This window comes from Neolamprologus multifasciatus, chromosome 22 (assembly GCF_963576455.1).
Source record: "Neolamprologus multifasciatus chromosome 22, fNeoMul1.2, whole genome shotgun sequence".
Classification (NCBI taxonomy): domain Eukaryota; kingdom Metazoa; phylum Chordata; class Actinopteri; order Cichliformes; family Cichlidae; genus Neolamprologus; species Neolamprologus multifasciatus.
Genome location: NC_140459.1, coordinates 27919307 through 27941908, shown reverse-complemented (window position 1 = coordinate 27941908; position 22602 = coordinate 27919307). Strand labels below are relative to the sequence as shown.

Here is a 22602-nt window from a genome sequence, read left to right as displayed (position 1 = left end):
CTACTACATTAACCGTAAGTATGCATGCAAGATGGATAAAGCACCCAAGTGCACTGAGAGTTCAAAAGGTGAATGTAGATTTTAGTATAAAGAGCTTTGGGTGGTCAGTAAGAAGTTTTAAGATGCAATTTGCTAAGAGACAATGAATTCAGATATTAGGTTCACTCTGTGTATATTTTTTGACCCTGTGCTTATTTTAGAAAACTCAAAAGAAAAAAAAAGTCCATCAAATTCTTTTTTTTAAAGATCTGTCTTCACATCCACAGTTATGTAACTATACAAATGCAACTGTAAATAGCTGTAAATAATAGGTGGCCATTAATGAGTGCCTATAAAATGAAAACGACGTTTTTACATAATTGTTAATCCCTTCCACTTATTTCATCTAAATATAAAATATACGTGGTTTACAATCACAGAAAACAAACATAATGAGTTTTTTTAAGGAGTCAATTAACCCTCTGAGATCTATGTCATCATCATCTACATCATCGTTTTTAAGTCAACAAAAAAATTCCCTTTTTTGAAAAAAAAAAAAAGTAATTATTGATGGTTGTCAGTAAGGAATTAGCATGGGGTGACTGCTCAGTAATGAAACCTTTATTTTAAAATGACAGTAAGCTTGAATAATAATTACAAAAGCACAATGTGGTATATACAGTTTTATATGTGCAGGTGAGAATAGAATTGCTGTTGTCCCATATCAGCTGCAATAATTATCTCATATCATTCACACTTACTAAGGCTTTCAAATAGAATCACAGGGAGTGTTTTTAATAAAAGAAGTTTTTCCTTTTTCATTTTCTTTTCGTTCTAAATTGGAAGACGCTGATCTAAAAATGTATAAGTGTGTTTGTCTCAGATCACCCCCTCGTACCTACAATCTCTGCTTGATTGACAGCTCTCAGGTCACCTAGGCTCCATTGGAGAAATGCAAAAACAACTATGTCTGGAAAACAAATTTCAAAAGTTTATGGAAATGGGAATGATCTTGGGGATCACCAAATACGCCTGACATCTTTCAAAGTATAATTCGTCTCTCTCGTAGCGTGTAAATCACATGCAGACAAATCAGCACGCACACAGGAAAAAACACTATCTGGATTTATGGGTTTGTTTTCATAGAAATGTTGAGTCTTTGTGAAGATTCGAACCGAACTTCATGGGAAGAAAAAAGATTTTGTGAAGAGGGTATAGCTTGAAATTTCAAACACAATCCAGTTCAATGACTTTTATCATCCCCGATCATGTCCACACATAAAGTGAGGATATAAATGGCTCTAACAGAAGATCCTTAGCAGCCGGATTGATTGCACACAGGAGTGTTTAACTGGGAATAAATCGACTTCTCTTGGCTTGTCTGTGTCTCCTCTCCCCCTCTGTTTGTCAGAGGTGATTTGTTGATGGCGATGACTCTTGCTATCATACAGCACATTCTTTTTGATTACTGTGATCAATAGTCTTTGATGGTACACTCCCCTCGAGTAGGTGGGAGAAAAGATCTGTTATGGCGATATGCTGACCTCGGCAGGCCTCACCTGTCTACGTAGAACCGTTGTGGGATTTATTCCTGACAGCTTTCTGTCAGGGACGCTCCTCAAGCTAGTGCTTCCTCTCTTTTTTTAGGTGAGGGATATACCATTGCTACAAAACGAATACTTCATGTTGAGCTGGTTGCTGACTCTCTGTTTTCAGCTTCACGGTGTGTGTCATTGTAGTTTTGTGCCCTTGCGCAGGTCAGGGTGCCGGGCGACTGCAGAGCAAAAAGAGAGACCCCCAAAGGCTTTTTCTAGACAAGTGAAAACAAAGCTGTCTTATCTGTACAGACACGCCGAGTGAAGAACCGCTTCCTTTAAGGACATTATAATGATAAAATGCATACTGCACCACACCTCTGGGTTACATATGACTGACAGGAAAGGTGATAATATACCGTTTTCACCCCATGGAAATGTAATTGTAGACTTGCTTCTTGGGGGGTGAAACTAGACAATGCTTATTTCATTTGCTTTTAAGCTCTTACATGTGGCAGAGACACTGCAAGAACTGCTATAACTACACAAATGTTTGCTGCAGATCCTTGATGTGCTCACAAGAACGTGAGTCCCGAGAAGCTGGAAGGAGCCAGAGCAGCCGGGAGTCACCGCTCCTGCTTACAGCAGCTCAGTTGTCCTGCTGCTGTCAGAGCAGGATGATGTAAAGTCATCTGTGTTTCCCACCCTCTTCTCATTAGCACCGTGATTAACTCATCCATTTTCCTCCCTGGGAACTGTACTCACTCTTTAATTTTCCTAAAAGATAAAACAGTCACAATTCCTTTGTTTCACTTTTAGTAAGCTCTGCATCAGGATTAATAAGCAAGCTGTTACTCTGCTCCACCACCAACACTACATGGCTAATCATTCCACAATTCATTAACAAGTTAACATGATGAACCACTTGATCATAGAAACTCGTAGATTAAATGTGGAAGATAACGTTGAGTTCAACAGCATTTTGCTACAGTTTATTTCTACCTATAGTTGTTTTCATTGATTGATAGTTTTATTTATTTGAAACACACTAAGTTTTTGGTATAGTTTTCTGTGGTGTTGTATTGTCACTGTGGCTTCTGCAGAGTCAGCCAATTCGCTGAGCTTACCTTGTTTTTTCTTCCTTAAAGGTAAAGGTGGTGTTGGTTAGACTTGCCAAAGCATTGTGCAGTAGACTCTGTAGACTTATATGATTTATTTTGCTCTGTATTGTACCCTAGTGTTCTAAAAACCCTGCAAGACGCTTTGGGTTAGAGTGCTTAAACTTTTATTTACTTTAAGTGCACAAACACTATATAGCAAAATAAAGCCACGATTTTAAATAAACGTAAAGTCACATATAAAATCATCCTTTTGTTCACTCACAGAACTGGACTTTTAAACGGGAAATCTAGCTGGCATCTTAACCTCCTAGGACCTGGCGTCCACATATGTGGACATCACATTTTGGGTTGTCTAGACCAAAATACTAAATTTTGCTCTACAAGGGCCTGATATCCACTTACAAGGACATTATACTCAAGGCTCGCAAAATTTCAAAATCTCTGGTAGCCCTTTGGCAGGCATTCTTCAGTTTTTGGTAGCCCAAAATAAATTTAAGTAGCCCGAATAAAAAATAAAGCAATTTTTTCTATGTTTTGTTTCCATTACAGTATTATACATTAAAGTATAATATTGTAATGGAAACAAAAATTAATCAAAAAAAAATGTTAAAATAAAAATTACAACAACTGTATAAAAATTACAATCATCAACTCAAATACTTGGTTCAAATTGAACAGACATTTCTATGAACTTGTAAGAACTGTGTAGAACATGAATCAGTCTGTGTCAGATCCTGAATCTGAAATTTCCACTGAAGTCACGGGTAAGAGGCAAGTGGAACCAAGATCGTGGCCATTTGCTTTTTGAAGTTTGCAAAGACTGCTAAATTTTGCCAGTGGTAGTTCACTCTTTGCAACATAGCATGCTGTTCTAAACAGATTTTTCAGGAGTTCTTGTTGTGCTTGGTTTATTTTTAGTATGTTTTTTGCAATTGCTGTTTGTTCTGGGAAAGATACTGCAGACTGGGCAATAATGCATTTCTCATGGGTTCTGACGGGGTCTTTCTTAAAATTACTGTTCCCAGTAACAAAGGCGCTTGTCGACTCAGAAATCAAATGAAACTCACAACACACCTGGCAGAACATCATGTTATTTAGCTCATCATATTCCAGCCACAGAAATTATTTTGTCCATGAAACCATAAAGCTGCGCTTTCTTTTTGCCTCATAGTCTGATTTGTCATAACTTTTCCGTTTTGTGGTAAGCTTTTCTTTGGCTGCCCCTTCTTCACCCTGACCTGTCTTATTTGGCTCAGCAGAACTAAAATACCAGCGTAAATCCTGCTGCTTTTACACACGTACTTACATAATGGTCAGCGATTCTTTGCGCACTCAACCTCTCACATGTTTAAGCTTGCTGCCAGAGATTTCACTTGTCATGTTTGAATAGTAAGCTAATGAGTGATAAGACAAAGTCAGGAATTGGTGCGCAATTAATCGTCACTTACCAATCAGTGCTGCTGCTCTCTACACACCGTTCGCGCGATGGCAAAATGAAAGTGAAAGCAAAAAAAACAAGCGCAAATTCAAACGCGATTTCAATATGTCACATATTGACAGTGGCTCACCGATGCCAATGACATAATTACTCAGCTACATTGGCGAAAGAATGCAAAAGCATAGACATATATTTTCCTTCCTATGATAGCCTGACGGGCAGGGCTGAGTTAGATTTTGGTAGCCCGACTGGAAAAATCGCTAGCCCCGGGACGTCGGGCTAGCGATTTTGCGAGCCCTGATACTGCCACTGGTCTATCGGAATTTACAACGAATGTCTTCATATGTGGATCTCATTTCTCTCAGAAACAAAAATCAGGTAAAAAACAAACTGGTAATTCTTTGTTTTTACATTCATCAGGTCCAAATCAACCCAAATAGCGAAGAGAAATTAAAAATGCATGACATGAAAGAGTTCGGGTCTTAGGAGGTTAAAGTGAATTGAAAAAAGGTACTTTCCAAAAAAGTAGCTGCAACTCACTCACTTAGAATGCTAATTGGTTCAAGCTCTTGCTCAGCTAACATGATGTCTGGCAGGATGGACTGAAGCAATCTTGCTCTCATGAGAAACCAGCTGCTTGCAAGGTAAGGCCTCATGCTTTATGCTTGCTCTTTCCTCAGTTCATTCATTCCTTTATAAAAAACAAAAAAACAAAAAACAAAACAAAACAACAGCAACAAAAAACAGTTTGGCTTCAAATATTTTTTAGTGACAACAGCGTTTCCAGGCAATCAAGCTAAGGTTAGCTGGTAGCGGCAATTTCTTTTTTTAATTTTTACTTTTTTTTTTTGTTTTTTTTAATTCGTGCTATCAGGCTAGCGATCATCAGCTAACATTAATCAAAAGAAAGCTAGTTTTATGTGCCTCAATGGCAATTTGACCATCAGAATGAGAATAATGATGGATCATTTGGTTCCTGATGTAAAATTGGTGCCCTGTGTTTGTTATTTAGATAAATATTGCAGCATGTTCCTTTTGTTTAGGAGTTTAGCTGTGTAGTTATGGTAAATATCCTCTTCTTAACTACTCACCCAAATTGTAGTTTTCTTACACTCTTTTGTAATACTTTTGCTACAAAGTGTCCACTTCAATTACTTCTTGATTGTGAGATTTAAAATTTACTGTGTTGCTGCACAGAGGCAAAATTACAAAAACTCACCAATTCAGAGAACTGAGGACATGTTGGTCTAACAGTATTAGGAGATATTTAGAGTGACAATGGTGAAAATACTAGAAAATGTTCCTGTGTAAAGCAAAGAGAACCAGACATTCAGCAGCAGATTTCAGAGATCTGGAGGTTAAAATACTAGCTGGTTCAAATCATTTCAGTAACTTTAAATGAGAATAATCTTCAAATCATTTCAAACTTCCCTGGTAACCAGTAATAGAAAACCAGTACGGCAGAGATAAGCTCTCGCTCTTTTTGGCTAAGGCGGTGCGCCTTTATGCTGTGAGACAGCTATTGTTGGGAGACACATTTCCTCAGACTATATGTAAGTACACGTTTGTCACATTAAAGAAGAAATCTGGTGTGTCTATAAGCCACTTTGGTTGTCAGAAGTGCAGATGAGTAAGGCTGATAGAGCTGTGTAGTTCACCCCACCTGTCACGCACACAGAATAATAGAATTTTTCACTGTCTGTTCTTGAATATTTCATTTGAATGTGAATTTCAATTCCAAGCTTGGTGTTATTTTTTACCACTAAGCTCCTGCTGCTGGAGTTCCTACGTCCACAGTGTTGTGTGGCCTCGTGTTACCAGGGTGAACAGCTTTCAATAAGCAGATTTATAGAGGAAGAAAATGTAAACAGAAGGAAGATGCTGCCTATAGATATAAAAAGCCGACAGCCGTATTCTCCTGCTGCGGGCTGCTGAGCTGCTATAGGACTCTGCTGCATCACTTATGTGTCTCATCAGCCCTGAGAAAGGCCACCCAATGTATGAAAACTACTACAATATCATATGCATTTGATGTGGCCACCATCCACGAGGTGTAACAATGACACTGCATGTTAAATGGACTGTTAAGACAGAGTATTCGGAAAAAGAACAATTTTTAAATAGAAAGTCCTCAGATGACACGCCCTAGACTTTTTTTTGAGTTAAAAGAACTTCGATAATGATTGTTTTTCATATGTTTTTTCATGCAAATATACTAAGGAGCACATGAAAGGGAAGAGGAGAGACAGATCTGTGAGCAGTTGCCTCTTTCCAACACCCCGCTCACACTCCCTGCACAACACCAGCAGCTCCGGCAGCTCTGGTGCTATGAGCAAAGGAGCCCTCTGCTCGTAAAGCACAGATTTATGGACGAAATTAACATATCATTAACATACCACAGGCACTCTTAAAAGAAGGTTATTTATAATTAGGTGACATCAGAGACACTGGTTTGCGTGACGCTGGAAAGAGAGAGAGAGAGAGAGAAGGGAGAAGAGGAAGCTGCCACCATTGGAAGTGCCCTAGAGAAGCCTTTTTCTCTTCTCTTTTTTTCATTGAAAGGGAAAAACTGGGACGCCAAACCTGTTGTTTCCTTTGTGCGATGCGGTCAGAGACATTTGGGGTTTTTTGCTGTCCTATTTCTCGCTATCAATAACACGATACTGGCCTGTTTCTGTCTGGTCTGAATGGCCTGTGCGGCCCCTCTGTTTACATGTTATGCTTTTCTGTTGCAGCCTGAATGCGCCGTGCTCTCGCAGGCTCGTGGCAGAGAGGAGCGAGTTACATCTGCTGTGCTTTCAGGGGTTTGGGTGGAAGTAAACAACAAATGCAAGCTCTTTCAGGCGAGCCCATGAAAAAGTGTTGCAGGTTAAAGTGTTATACATAAAATGAAGGCCGTCATGTGAGGTCCAGGACTAGTAAACCGTTATTTTGAACTGGTATATTTTCGAGTAATTAAATAATGTTTCACCCACCACAAGATTGTTCCATAAGAAGACATGATTTGGAAGAACTGAACATGATTTATTGAGGTGGAGAATTTGATTAACAAGACTCTGAGTCCCAGAATTGACAGGAATTAGGACAGGACCCCCTGATGTCGAGACGCTGGTGGTGTTGGAAAGGAAGAAGAGGCTTGCAGGGGGTCTGAGTGAACAGGGTGAGGTGGAAACGGAGAAGAGGCAGACTGCACGAATGAAAGGCAGAGCACTGAGTTGACGGTGTGGGGAAGTGAAAGTGGTATAAACAATCGACTAGAGGCTTTAATAAACAGGAGTGCAGGCAGATGAGTGATTACAGATCCTCTTTGCTGAACTTGCGCATAAATTTCTTTATTTGAAAATCAGAGTGGATCAGTGAATTGTAAATAGCTCATACAACTAATCCGAGTACTTTCTCTGACCAAATGGTTCTGTTCTTTGCTTTGGTTCATGCTAACATAACAGATTTTACGTGAAATTGTCAGACTTTTGTGGTCCCAGAGGATGAATCCTTTCCTGATCCATTGCGTTTTTTCTTTTAGCTCAGCCATGAGGTTGACACTTCGACTCTTGCATGAAATATGTACACAACTATGTGATGGATTAGCATGCAATTTGCTGGTGACCTTTGTGTCGCCAAAAGAATATTAATCATCAACTATGGTGATACAAATATATTAATCTTTTACTCATTTTTATGGGATTGTAGCCTTTCCCTTAAGAGGATTTGGCACTTTTCTTTGTTACATGTGACAGTAATCTGGGAAACTCGCTGTCAACAATAAGGTGACCTTGATATTCTATAAAAGATCGTCTCGCATAAGTCAAATGTGCGCTTCAAACCGGAGCTTCTCAGAGTGCCACTGTGGAGCCGGCGTGTCACAGGGAAAACACACATTTGCTTGTTGGTTGTGTCTGCTCAGAGGATGATAGATGGTGATTTATTTATTTGTTAACTTTTTTTTAAATGTTATATTTCTTTACATTGGCTGTGTCTTCTATGATTGCCAAACATCATTTTAAATTGAAAAAGATATGACATAAACTGAGAATTAGAGATTTGCACAGTAGTGCATTCTTCTCAAACAACATGTGGGAGAGAGGGAATGAAATGCAGTGTCTGCCTGTGTGTCTGTCTCATCCAAACCTCAATGTTAAGTCTTACTAGTTAATGTGAAATCACGTGCATAAATCACACACAACTTTAGGAACATTTTGCATGTCTTGTCAGTGCATTTTAAGCTTTCGGTTACTTTACAGGATTAAGTGACACAAAAAGGTCAAAGCATGGGAAAGATTATAGTTTCTAATGTAACGTGCATATTGATAACTTAATGAAAGGACTTATTGTGTAATTCATACAGTATTTTATACCAGGCTGTACTAACGCTGATTCTACAAGGTCAACAATCTGAGTTTAACCTTAGCGCTGTGCTAAGGGACAGGATATCAGCGCAGGGGAATATTGGTGGAGGAGAAAAAGAAGTCTAGAGTCAGTCTATTTTTATTCTTGGTTTAGATTGACACAAAATATTGATTTTGCAGATACCATATAGTTTATTTTTGCAATGCAAAGTACACTACCTCCATGTTGTCTATCTTGCCATTCAACCAATTCAGTCTGTGAGAGTCAGTGTTTTATGTCTCGTTGTTCAAGGTGCTCATCAAATCCAAAAAAACTGACAGGGTAAGAACTTCAGGCATTAGCACATGAGCGTCTGGCAGCGTCCAGTACTGTAGATTTCTTTTCATTGTATGAGACACTGAAAAAACAGCTCTACATGAAGTAAGCCAAATATTCTTAAATCTGACAAAATTAACTTGTTTTGACAAAAACAATCTGCCAATAGGGAAGCAAAAGTTTTTTTGCTAGAATCCTTAAAACTAGCAAATGACTCTAACTTCTGTATGCCTTTTAACTGGACAAGACTATCTACAATTTACGCTTAATTGAAGAAAATTTGACTTAAGATTTTACAGCTTAATTTAGATTTTCATATAAACAAGAAGAAACAAGAAGCTAACTGTAGGACAAACTTTAGTGTCATTAAATATATTTCTTTTTTAGGCCTTTGTTTGGCTTTATTGGTAGGGGCAGTGAAGAATCGACAGGAAAACAGAGGGAGAGAAAGAGTGGAAGACAGGCTGTCAGCCATGCAGCATGCAGGCACCCGCTCAACACAGTGAGCTAAACCAGCGCCCATTAAGTACATTTCTTGAATTGAAAAGTTGTTTAAGTGACTTTACTCTTGAAATAAGAAAAGTAATCGTATTCTTATTCTGTAATTTTAGCCAAACCATTACCATACCCTGTAACTGGGGGGAAAAAGGCTCAATATGAGCTGAAATATCTTATAGAGAAAAATATTTTCCTAGAACAAGCTTAATTTTCTTGTGCAAAACTTGCTTGTTAAGAGTGTATTTTATTTTTACACAAAAAATAAGAAAAAAAAGTCAATTTTTGCAGTGGAAGAACAAAAGTCCATCATGCTTTCACACGTGTGTCATCTCTGTCTGACATGTTGCCAAGCAGCTGCGTAGTAGGAATGTATCCAGTCCTACATTTGTGATCCGTTATCTTGTTAAGATCAGCTAGCAAAATAGCAGATAGCGTCACTGTTATATGGCAGAACTATTACATGTCCGTTAGATGCTAAAAAGCTCACATTTTAAGGAAACACGTTGAGCCAACAGCTCCACCAGTAGAGGAGGAGAAGGATGCTGGTGCTACACCTCTGAAGCCCTAATGGCTAGCCTTTAGCCAAAGCTGCCTTTCTGTGGGAAATAAAGACACGTGTTGCTGGTTTTGCACTGGAAGAGATGTTTCCACTATTAACTCAGTATGCAGATGAGGAGGTGAATGTGCAGTAGGCCGAAAACCCTCTGGATATTTTATTATAGGTCTGGTCTTTACTTTACAATATAAAGAACCTTGAGGCGACTGTTATTGTGATTTGGCATTATGTAAATAAAACTGAATTTTTTTTTTTCCCCATTAAGATGCAAAGCTATGACGTCACAGTAACGTGATTGGTCATTTGCAGTGTGATCCGAACCAACATTATTATAATAATCTGGGACAAACACCAGCACGGGGATGTTAGATTCACCCCTCTACTACACACTGAGCGAAAGATTTAAATTAAAAAACTTTTTTCTGTATAAATGATTTTTCTAAATGACTTCTCAATTTTTCACATAAGCCTGTTTTACAGAAATCAATACTGCACTCCATCAATTATAAATCAAAACTTTCATTTCCTCCCAGTTGCTTAATTTATTTTAATGAAGTGACAGCGATCACATAAATGAGCCAAAATGCAACAAGCAGAGATGTCGGCATAAGCATGCACTGCACATCAATTCCGCCCATTAGTAATGAAGATGGGACAAAAACAATCAGCTAAATGTGACAGCTGAGGAGATTGTAAAGAATGCCCATTGGCTAAAGTTTTTAAACTGCAGGAGCAAAGCATCAAACCTCATTATGTTAACAGTTATGGAAATCGTTACAGGAAGGTGAATGTTCCTTGCAGTGGAAGCAAGCTCAGTCTTATTGTTCAGAGAAGCAATACGTGATAACAAACGGTTGTTCTTTCTTGTTGTGGCATCAGGAAGAAGAGCTACGGCAGAGCGGCGAGGCCAAATATCATCACCTGAACGAAGACCTGCACGTCCTCATTGAGATCTTCGCCCCACCAGCCGAGGCGTACGCCAGGATGGGTCACGCTCTGGAGGAGATCAAGAAGTTTCTCATACCAGTATGTTCTCTTTCTGCTCACACACACACACACACACACACACACACATACACACACACACACACACACACACACACCTCTTCTGGCTTTTACTTTTTTCTCCTCCTGAATCTCTCTCCAGCTGCTCTTTGGCCCCAGCCAACTCATTTCAGTCTGTCCACAGCGAAGTGAGTGAATAACAGCAGAGATGAGTCGCTCTTTCACTGTCTCCCTTTGTTTGTAACTTCTACTATAATTCTGTCAGGGTCTTCCAAGTGTGTGTATGTGTGTGTGATTCAGTGTGTGATCCTGTGTGGGAAGTCGTGGGTATAAGAGGAATAAAAGAGCACAGGAGGGAATCTCTCTGCATGGGCCAAACCCTCCTTGGCAGCAGCATACAGCATGGAGCTTATTTACTCTTCATTCATTATGAATGATGTCTCCAATACTCAGAGCTCCAATGATTTACATCTCGTCATTAATTATAGGCAGTCCCGTCCCCCCTGGCTACCTTCTCATCTCAAAGTTGCCATAAAGTGTAGACACTGATACTGCGGACACATGACAATCATATCAGTCATTTTAAGATTAAAGCCATATTTCCATACCGTTTTAAGTTAGAGGCAAAAAGCAGCTGTGTGAGAAGATGAAGTCAAGCTGGGTCCCGAGGATTTATCAACAGGAATGATCTGAAATGTTTTGCTGCCTCAGGAACGGTGGTCACGGCAGTACTGTAAAGTATATTAATTAGATATTCCCGGGGCTGTAGCCCTGGAGATAAAGGACGTAATTTAATACAGTGTAATTGAAAGCGAGTCTATTGCCGTCTGCACGCACGCATGTGTGTGTGTGAGTGTGAACATGATGCCTCTCTGTGTGCAGGATTACAATGATGAGATCAGACAGGCCCAGCTGCAGGAGCTCACATACCTGAACGGCGGCTCCGAGGATGCCAAGGTGCCATCAGTGAGGGGCAAGTCAGCCGCCCGTGGAAGAGGGACACCTGTTCCGGGGCCTCCCAGGTAACCTGTGCCCAAATGTGTGTGACAGTGTGTGTGTGTTTGTGTTTATGTGCAAGATGTTGTGCATTTCAGATCATCTGGGGATTGAGTATTATTTACAGATAAAGAGCCACTGGGAAGGCTCTTTATCTATTTCTCCATAAATAGATGTATGTAGTATCCAGTTGCATTTTATGAGTTAATGTCTCTATTTAGAATTAAAGCACATTTTGACCGTCTGTGTCTAACAACACAAGAAATATCTGGTGTTTTTGTTTAACTTTTGCAATACAAGGTAGACAGTGGATGTTTCTTATGTCTCTTGAATCTCTGATGTGACAGCGAGCCTAGGTATTTTTTCAAATGCAGTCTGGGTTGGATTTACTGAAATCTCAGCTGTGATAGCAGAGTGAGTGTAATTACTTCTTGATTTAATTAAATAATACCTCACGGGCTAATACGGCTTTTCAGTACTGATACCAGAGTACCATCATTTGTTACTAAAGGTAACAAAATAATTTTGTTATCCTAATTAAAAAGCAAAAAAACAAAACACACAGGATTAAATAGGCCATTTTGAAAGCCCTTGTAAAAAGCCTAGGTTGCCATTTATACTTGTTGGTGCATCTGCCAGAAAGACGTGTATCATAATGTGTCTGTACTGATCTATCGCCTTTCCAACAGGACAAAGCATCAAACTGAGCACAACAAACCAGACAAAGACTTCATGTGTAATATGACTTGTTATTGAATAGTTTGGAAGTTGTTTCTTACTTTTTGAAAGAATGAACTGTAACAAAAAACGTTCTTCTTAAGCCAGAAAATAAGCGCTGGTATTTCTGAGTACACCATGCAGAATGGCTGCAGACCTCAGCAGGAATTAAAAGAAGAGTGAGAAACTGTAGCTGCAGCAAACCCAACGCAGTGCCGTTATCAATTGAAGTTGGCACTGTGGAACTTTGCATACAGCTGCTAATTCCTTGAATTTATACGCTTTTTTAATGTATTCTGGGAGACTAACCGGGCACAAACAAAAGAAGCAAAGCATCAAATATGAGGGAGACAAGTTTTTCTTCTTTTTGCACAAAACTGTGCTTTTTATCAACCATTGCTTTAGAGGTAGAATTTGGTATTGCTTATCCTAAATATTAATCATTTAATAAAGAGCTACATTTATTTGTCATTCCAGTCAAATAAGATAATTAAAGACAAATGTAAAAAGACATTTCTGCATTTTGAATGTTAAAGATATGAAGGGCTAAATACATTGTAGACATTTGGATCGCTGCTGTAGACGCTTTATTCCACTCATGGTAGCAGCACCAGTACTTTAATGCAGCAAGCATTCCTTGAACAGCCTTTTTGTAAATGCAAGAGATCAACTGGCGCATCTGTTTACGGCAAAGCCAGACAAACTCACCCACTTTAATAAAGTACAAGTCAATAATCTGTATTTTTCATCAGGCCACAGGCAAGTGCAGTCGGATTTTGTGCAACACAATAAGTTTGCTGCATGAACAGTTTTTACACACAAAAGCAACACGCACTGATGTTTATTATTTTGCTGAGACTTTTGAAGTTTGAAGCTAATAACTTGGAAGTAAGTCTGACTTCTTGTTCTGTTACTTCACTCAGCAACTCTGCTGTCAGAAAGATCAAATCAAAGGCCCTCACATTAATTACTCAATAGTGTAATGTTTAGCTAAATATTATGACACATTATATATACAACCTATATTAGCAATGTAATTCTGAAAAATAACTCATTGTAGTAATATTTTAAAATAAATGTAGTGGAGAACATTCCACGTCCCTATACACACACCGTGCATGCTGCTGCAGGTCTCCTGAGTTTATGACTATGAGCCAAATTTGGTTTGATTTGTGGCAAACTAAGCTAAGTTTGTTTGCCTGCAGGCAACAGTCATTTTAGCTCTTCCTTAATTTAATTCACTTTCTCAAACAAAGTGGGAGTGCATGGAAGGTGAAAAGATCCCTTTCCTTGATGCTTAAGCTTTTTGAACATGTGCTGTGATGTAGAACTCACATTGCTTTTTCACTCTTGGAAGTTTTCATTACTCTTACAGTAACGAGTATGGCTGTTTGAACTCTAGGCTGCAGTTTGATCACGAGTTACATAAATTAGATCCATGATAACAGTCATCGTCCTTACTTGTCTTACAAAACCTGTTTATTCAAAAATACAGTATAGATGCAGCATGGGCTGTATTTTTAAATACTTTTTAATAGCAAATGTTATCATTTTACAGTTTACACAGCTGGTTATAGTTATAGATGTTAGTCTACAAAGTCATGACTGTTGACTTGTCAAATCTAAACTTTTAAACTTTACTTAGTGATCCTCCATCAAGCTGTTCTTCTGAGAGTGATCTGGCCTTATGTGCATTATGAGCATCGAGATTGTACTGTTTTTTGTTTTTTGCAGTGATAGACAACAGTATGATTGTAGGGTTTTAAGGTTAAACAACCCTTTTCAGGGTGGCAATATGGAAATGAAATGCAGATATGCAAACACACATACGTTTTAAAATACACCAAGCCAAGATGAGATGCAACAAAGCACAAAGGTGATGCCAATCCATCATTTAACAAAAATACAATCCTGAACCACCTCTGTTCATGTTTTGCCTTCCCCATGGTTGCAGTTGCTGAAACTATTTGCAATTTATTTACAAAATATATGAAATCTTACAATATTCAACAATAAATAATTTAAGAATCATAAGAAAACTGAAAAGTAAGAAAAGTATTTCAACATAACTATCCCTTCCTCTTCCCTTAGGCCAGACGTTCCCAAAGTGTGGGGCCCGCCCCCTAGGGGGGGCGCAGAGCCATTTCAGGGGGGGCTCGGCATGAAAAGGGAAAAAACAAAAAACAAAAACAACGCTTGGACACTGCTAGCATGGGGCGCCCACACAAACGCAAAGCAGGAGATGAAGCATCGCTGAATATGTTTCCAAACCAACTTCATTCTAAGCCAAAGACTAGAAAATATGGTGAAGCATATCTTCCCTTTGATTTCACCTGCACAAGTGCCGAGGTAGGTCTCCCTGCAGGATTGGTTTTCCCTTTGTCGGGAGCAGCGCTGGGCTGTTTAAATCACGGACAAACAGTATCCCACATTCTTGATTTGTAGTTCACAAACACTTGTTGTAATGACTAACTACTCCTGACACGTTGGAGATGTTAGCTCTTTATACAGTAAAGTTACAGTGGGATACAAATAATATCAGGCTGATCCTGCCACGATTTGTTCCCCCGGTTCAAATCACGGACAAACAGCATCCAACAGTTGTTTATGTTTTTGAACCCATTTTGCAGAGGGATTTTTTGAAAAATGTATTGATAGCAATGTTGAATATTATTACACAGGAAAAAAAAACAACTACATGTAAAATAATTACACCGTGACGCCTCTGCCTTTCTAAATGGAGGGACAGTAACTGCGTGTATATGTAAGCGTGTAAAACCTGCAGATAGTCAGATTAACAGTATTTTGTCTCTATCATCATTCTGCAATTCATCTCATGTAAACAATAACGTGGCGCACAGCGTGACGTGAAAAAGGCACATACCTTTGACGTTGCATGACGAACTCTATATTCCTCGTCCACACATAAACGCAAAAAAGGAGTTTTAAAAAATCTCCATTCTCGGTGATTCGAAACGCCGTTTACGTGTGGACGAAACAGCTGCGTTTTCAAAAATACCCGTGTAGGTGCCGACGTAGCATAAAAGACTTTATTAGTTTATTTTCTTGCTACCTGCATATTACTTGTATTTGCTTAATTGTTTACTAAATGTTTGAGGTGTGAAATAAACCGCAATGGAGCAAAATATGGGTGTGTGTGGTTGGAGGATGTGTTCTTGCGTGCGTGCGCGTGCGCGCGAGGGGGGGCGCGAACATTTTTCTTGTAAAACAAGGGGGGCCCAGCAAAAAAAGTTTGGGAACCACTGCCTTAGGCTACGTTCACACTGCAGGTCTTAGTGCTCAATTCCGATTTTTAGATCAAATCCGATTTTTTTGTCTGCTCGTTCACACTACAAATAAAATGTGACAGCAAACGCGCTCTAGTGTGAAAGCTCAAAGCGGCCCGCATGCGCAAAAGAAGATGTCACACACAACGCGCTCTGTTTAGACCCAGAGCAAACAGTATTGTTTGACTGATGGCCCTTAATATAAATACTTCAGAGACTTCACGTTTCCCAATTTTTGCTTTAAGTTATTTTGTTATTTACATAATAATGTAGATAACCTAATAATGATCCTTATTGCTGTTTTAGAGAGGAGCGGTGCTTCAAAGGATAGTTGCAGATTTCTGTCAGAATCTGCAGATTATACAGTACAAATAAAATGTTCACGTTTCTCCAACGTTGTCTTCCCAGCAGTTTCACCGGATGGCCAGGCAGCGTTCACGATGTCTTATCGGGCGCTTCTCTGGCGCTGATAATTGGCGTCTGTCTTGTGTCACTGACGTAAAAGACGGATTTAATGCGACATGACCGTTCAAACAGCAGACGCTTTCTGAAACATCAGATATGTATCGGATTCAGTACCACATACGAAAGTGACCCAGATCGGATTTGAAAATATCGGATTTGTGCCGTTCACACTGTCATACCATGATCGGATATGGGTCGCATAGGGTCAAAAAAATCGGATTTTATGCGCTTTCGCCTGCAGTGTGAACGTAGCCTAAGTGGCACAGTGTAGTGAGCTCAGCTCTTATCAGCCCCTTTGGATCACAAGGTGGTTGCTAAAGTTGCCTCGTGTCTTGCGAATAATTCCCATCTAATTCATAAAGGCAGACAGATGCATGTTGCAGTCTGGCTGAAATCAGATTGGAAATAGTTACTGTGAATTTCTATTTAATCTGAATTTCTGTGTCTGTAGATTGAACAGACAGAAACAGATTTCACTGGTTTATCACAGTTTAGTGACATATTACCACCAGCACAATGCATGTAATTGTCAACTTGACCCCATTCAATTGCAGACTGATAGCAGACTGACTTATTGCCTGTCTTATTGCCTTTTTATCAGCATCTGCAGGCCCCACAGTAGTTTTACCCCCTGGGGCTTCCATGACTGAGAATAAGGAACTAACTAAAAGTGATGTTAATGTTTTTTCATTCTGAGCTACATTATGTTCCACACTCTAATCCCGTCGGTGGCAGTGCCACATACTCACATTTCACGTTAGTACAGGGTCCCACAGTGAACAGCCAATAGAAAGGAGTTAGCAGATGGCAAAAACAATTAAATTAATTTACTAAACCAAACTACTTCCTATACCACGATCATTCTTAGATCAGGTATATTTAAATTAACATTTACTTAAATATTATATAGCAGAAAACCGTCAGAAAGTATGAATTGTGCAGAATAATAATTCATAATGTTATTGCTTCATGTCAGTGTAGTATGAAAATGTTATACTTACATTTAACACCATTATTTCTTAATTTAACTGTACTCCCCTGGTCATGTGAAAAAGCACACAGAAATAGCCCATGATTGAGGCGAGTGTGTACCACCTTTTGGCTAAGCGAACAACGTACATTTTGTGAATAGCAGTGTTTGTTTGTTCCATGTTAAAAGGTCATGTTTTACCCGAAACTGCTATTCATGTGTGATGAAATAGGTCAGGCCGGTGAGCAAGCACCTCTAATTGGAAAACAACAATGATAGTAAATAGTGTCTAGCAGAGTGCAGTGATGCAATGTCTGGTGTCCATAAACATTAGCAAAGCAAAGCCTCATTTGCATAAAATCCTTTAAATGCAAATGATCTCCAGTTGATGCTTGCTTCTGTACCAGCTCTGTGAACCCACGCTAATTCCAGCTCCTTGGAGACCTCACAAGACTACAAATGAAAATACTCACGGCCATTAGGAGACTTTAACGCTCTTTGCTCAACGCTCGCTTTAAAAAAAGAAAGAGAAAGCAGTCGTGTTGTTTGCTCTTTGTGTTTAGAAAAGAAAACACACTTCTTTTATCAGATTTTGAGATAAACAAGGTCACGAAGAAAGGGCGTTTGTGTTGCTCAGAGTCAGAATATAATTGGCTGTGTTTTAAATTACACTGTAATTAGCATTTACCATGCTTAATTTGTGCGTGATAAGACAGGAGTCCCACAGGCTGCTACGGTGGAAGTAGCATGCAGTTTCTTCCATATTCGCACGCTTTTTTGATGCCGATCTAATAGAGACTTTGTAATTGATGTTCCTTTTTACACTAACTTTGACTGGAGCTGCTGCTGGAATAGAAGGATCCAGCTCTTAAAGGGGAATCATTTTTTTAAAAAAGTATTTAAACTTAAGGACGGCCAAATTGCAATCAAGTAAACATTCCCTACTATCCTGGTTAGTCTTTTTTCACTCTCTCTGTCTTCCTGCCCCAAATCTGTGATGTTTCACCAGGAACAAAAAAGAAAAGATGGGAAGAAGGAGCTGAAATGGAAAGCATAGAAAGAAAATGACCCCTGGCGGTTTTCTGCTGCTGCTCCAGATCAGTTAACTGCTTTTAAAAAGAAAGCTCATTCGATGTAAAAAGCGCGTGCAACATTTTTACCAAACCACAAGGTCAGACCGCCTTTGATTTCCAGCAGAGCAGCTTGAATTTGCTTCCGTCTTGATTTCAGTGCGAGTTAGGCTCTGTGTTCCAGATGTCATCAGAATCGCTCACTCGTTTGCTGCAGAGCCGCGTGTGATGGGCATGCTTGGCTACTAAAATATTAAAGGCAGAAGTCGGTTGTTGGCAGTTCTAAATATCAAAAGCTACCATTGCTAAGAAATAGATTTTAAAAAAATGTTCAGTTTTTGCAGAATTTTAACCAGTGCTTTACTCTCCAGGCTGACAAGTTAGAAAATCAGCAAACACAGTAGAATACATTTATTATAAAACAGGCAGAAGTACTTTTTTTTCTTTATCTACATTTGCCTTAATAGACAAGAAAGCAATTCAGCCACAAGACATGCTGTGTTTTGAGTAATGGACATGACTCACTTCTTCTCGACTGGAAGAACTTGCCCTCCACCCTCGCTGTTCCTCTCTCTCCACCTACACACATAACCTGCCTGCCGAATGTATCAAATTCATTGCTACGGTTGCAGTCAAGTCATTCTGGCCGATGTAGGAAATCACTAACTGGAATGGAAGTAGATGAGGCAGCTTCACTGCAAACATGATATATTACAGCACATCATCGTGAAGACATGGAATGCAATGGACATCTGAGATAGATGAAATACTGTGAACTGATATGCATTTAACAGTATCGTTTACTGCCTTAAAAATGATATGAATATGTTGTGTTGTGCATCTGATCCATCTCAGCTAGACGCACATTTCCATTCCTCCCTCCAGTAATCTACAGAATTTATTACAGTCGCCTCCAAAAAAGCTAATAAGATATAAAACATGCATTAGCTCTTCTTCTCTTTCATCTAAACCTGGGCGGATGTTTGTGTCTCGTGTCAGGAGTCGCGGAGGAGTTCCTCCACTGCACGCAGCACTGCCTCGAGGAGCCGCACCCAGAGGAGCCCCGCCCAGCCGGGTTCCGTCCTCCAGAGGGCGAGGGGTGCAGAGAGCCAGAGGGGCCCCCCCGGCCACCGGGTACAGACCAGTTCCTCCCATAGTCCAGGACTCATACGGTGAATATGTGAGTATTTCCAATCGAATGCGGGAACACAGCAGTGAGCGCACGTGTGCAAAAATATGTTTGTGTGTTGTCGTTTCTGTCCATGTGTGTGAAATTGAAGTTTAATAAATTTTTAACATAGTGTAGGGCTGAGTGCTACTTGTTTTAAAAATAAGAATGAGAGAGTTTTATTGAAATATTTCAGATTTGGATTGACTTTTATGTTATATTAAAAATATAGATTCAATTAAGTTTACGTCTTACTGTTTCCATGAGGCAATCTCTGGGGATTAAAAATGAAGCCACTGGAGAAATTGTTATTCCTCTGATGCCCACTTGAGGCTGGCACGTCACCCTCCAAATATGGTCACTGCTGGGTCTTCAAACCCGGTACCAGTCCATGAGTCGTTTGGTACCGGGCCGCGTGAGTTGAGGCTCGGTTTTTATCGTTAACTCGGTTTCCCTGGGTCTTTTCATGTGTTGTAGTCGTGTGTCTTATTTTCAACGAAGTATTTACACGTTAGCAACCACAGAGCATCAAGGGGCAGAGAGGAGGATGTTAGTCTCAATGTTGTTGGTGCATCTCAGGACGACGCTGCTAATAAAGTTACACAATTACACAGTGAATTTGTGTTTATTATTATATTTACAAAATACCACAGTTTTTGTCTCGGTCGTATCATTTTATTTAGTTGTATTTATACGCGACACCTTAAAGGCCGGTCCGTGAAAACATTGTCTGACATTAAACCGGTCCGTGGAGCAAAAAAGGTTGGGGACTGCTGTTCAAACCAACACGGCAGCAGCAAAAAACCCAAACAATGAGTCTGAACACCAACCAATGACATCACAGTGGTTACATCCATCTTCGACTGAGCTATATTTGTGTCCAAGTAGTCTATGATTGTTCTCTATGAATGTAGCTTGATAACATTGTGCTTTCTGGGAAGCTCAGGTTAATAGTCAATGGTTTTCTTCAAAAACACAACATTTAGGCTTTAAAATGCATGGGTCACTTTTGAGTCCATCTGTTTTGTAATGTTTGTTTAGTTTTAGAGGTGTTTGTTTTGGACAGTTTCACCCCCATACTATGAAGAGTAGAATCTAGTTTTAAAAATTACATTTTAAAGCACAGCAGTGGGGTTTTCTCCACCGGGGATGACCTGTTTATTGTGGATGAGAGGTTTTCAAACTGTGAGGTGCATTTCCCCAGTGGGAGTGGGAGAGTTGGAGGAAGAAGCCAAGAATAGTGAACACTGTGTTCATGCATGCTTGTGTTATGGAAACAACAGCAGATTAGTTGCTGCAATTTCATTGCTGATCTGTCTGTTCATCAGCGTGGCAGCAGCAGGAGATGCTGCGACATATAGCTGAAGGAGGTGTAATTATAATGTGTGTCAGACATCGAACTCCTTCTCAGAGTCATAACTCTGAAAACACGAGTTTCATGTGCATATTTTTATACTTGGTATAGTTTCTGGTTTCCAAGTATACCAACGTTACTTGGCTGTACACTGTCTCACTGACACTACAGTGTTGTCCCTTATGCCTCAGAACTGTTGTGTTTTTTACTACTAAGGTATTCCTCCAGTTTGTACTGTAATGGTTATGTTGCAAACAGAGACTTAAAAAGGCTAATTTGGTTTATGTTCTTTGTTCTAATTAGCTTGAATTTAAATGAATACAGGATAAAAATTGAGTTCAGTTTGTAGCCTGTGACTAATTAATGGACATTATGGGATCATTATTTTCTCCTAAGAGTAAGATCTCTTTTTTTTCAGTTTGAAATGTAAGCTCTCCTCTGTTGTTTCCTTAATGTATGCATCTGATATCTAATTCTGAATTATCAATATTGGAGCAACATAATAATAAAACAAGGATCACACACAATATCTTGTCTCATATATGAAAAAAACTAGATGTGACTATGTTCGAGGTAGTATGTTACATTTGGGTGTCATACAACTGTAACCTATTTAAGATCCACCGTCTCTGGCATACTTTAGCCGCGAAAAATAGTTTCAGAAACCAAAAAAATGTTACTTTCAGCCTTCTTGCATGTATTTTGAACTTCAAATTCTTCTGTTATTCACAATTAGTTCTCATACTACATACTTAATGTTATCACTTAACTTTAAAACAAATATAAATTAAAGTTACAATTTTTTCTTCAAAGCTTTAAATTATACAGCGGTCCATCTACCTACAAATAGTCCCACAAATTCCCATTTTTAGGTGGTTCAGATGCCTCTTAAAAAAGGGAAATATAACGCAGTATAATTGCACGACGTTCATTTTGTTTTATTTTTAATTCAAATATTTTTGATTTATTATTAATGTATATGCTAATGTAATGCTGCACAAATACTAATCAGACGTGTTGAAAATGTTGACTGTCAAATCAAAAGTTCCTTACAGCTTTAAAATGTATATTGTTAGGCTACCAGAACACAGTTAATGACTGAGTCATTCCAGTGAGTAATACTTTTTCAGTGGTTTACCATTTTAAGTTACCATCATAGTTCATATACAGAATCTTTTACTTACCTCCATCTCATTCTACAGCGTAGACTTCACTTGCAGGCAGGCTGATAATCATGGAGGAGCCACTAGGCTAATTTTTCTCGAGCTGTTGCTAGCTTGCTAACAGATCTTACAGTAATATTTTGTGCCCTTCTAGATTTCAGTCAGCTTTTGCATACCTGAAATCAACATTATTCTTAACAAGCCTAAAAATCTGGGTTCAGAGGCTAAAGAATGAAGTTAATCACCATAACATGAATGTCAGACACTTTTACAGTTAAAGAGGTTACGTCCACAAACAATTGTGTAATTGTGTCGACTCAGCACGGTCTATAGGAAACACGAAAAATATCTGAGAGTGATGTGTAGGTCTTCCACCTTAAATCAGTGCAGCAAAGGTACAAAACGGTGAAGATGGTATCACCAGAGTACAGAAAATTAACTGTTTGATACTCAAAATGTGGCACAGATGTCTCTCCCAGATGTGTTTTTGTAGTAGTTCACATCCCTGTGGAAAGAAAAAAATCAGTCTGAAGTTCCCTCACTTTAAGCTGTAAGTTGTTACAGTAAACAGTAGAAATGTGTTTTTCGAGCTGTTATTGTGGACTGTTCTTGTAGCTT

The 22602-nt window shown here is 39.2% G+C and overlaps 1 protein-coding gene and 1 long non-coding RNA gene across 7 annotated transcripts in view; both read left to right on the top strand.

Annotated features, from left to right (window-relative positions):
• Positions 1-22602, top strand: part of LOC146493661 (uncharacterized) — a 534640-nt gene that overhangs the window by 390940 nt on the left and 121098 nt on the right. The window lies entirely within an intron of this gene.
• The window catches only part of khdrbs3 (KH domain containing, RNA binding, signal transduction associated 3), a 194610-nt gene that overhangs the window by 126021 nt on the left and 45987 nt on the right, over positions 1-22602 (top strand). For 5 of the 6 annotated variants that reach the window (XR_014872004.1, XM_085149024.1, XM_085149027.1 and 2 more), the window contains exons 4-6: positions 10669-10815; positions 11677-11816; positions 19299-19479. Coding sequence is in view for 4 of the 6 variants with exons in the window: in XM_085149024.1 (XP_085005150.1) it covers positions 10669-10815; positions 11677-11816; positions 19299-19479 (468 nt within the window). In the remaining 2 variants the exon portion in view is untranslated. The other variant, XR_014872005.1, reaches the window with a different exon arrangement.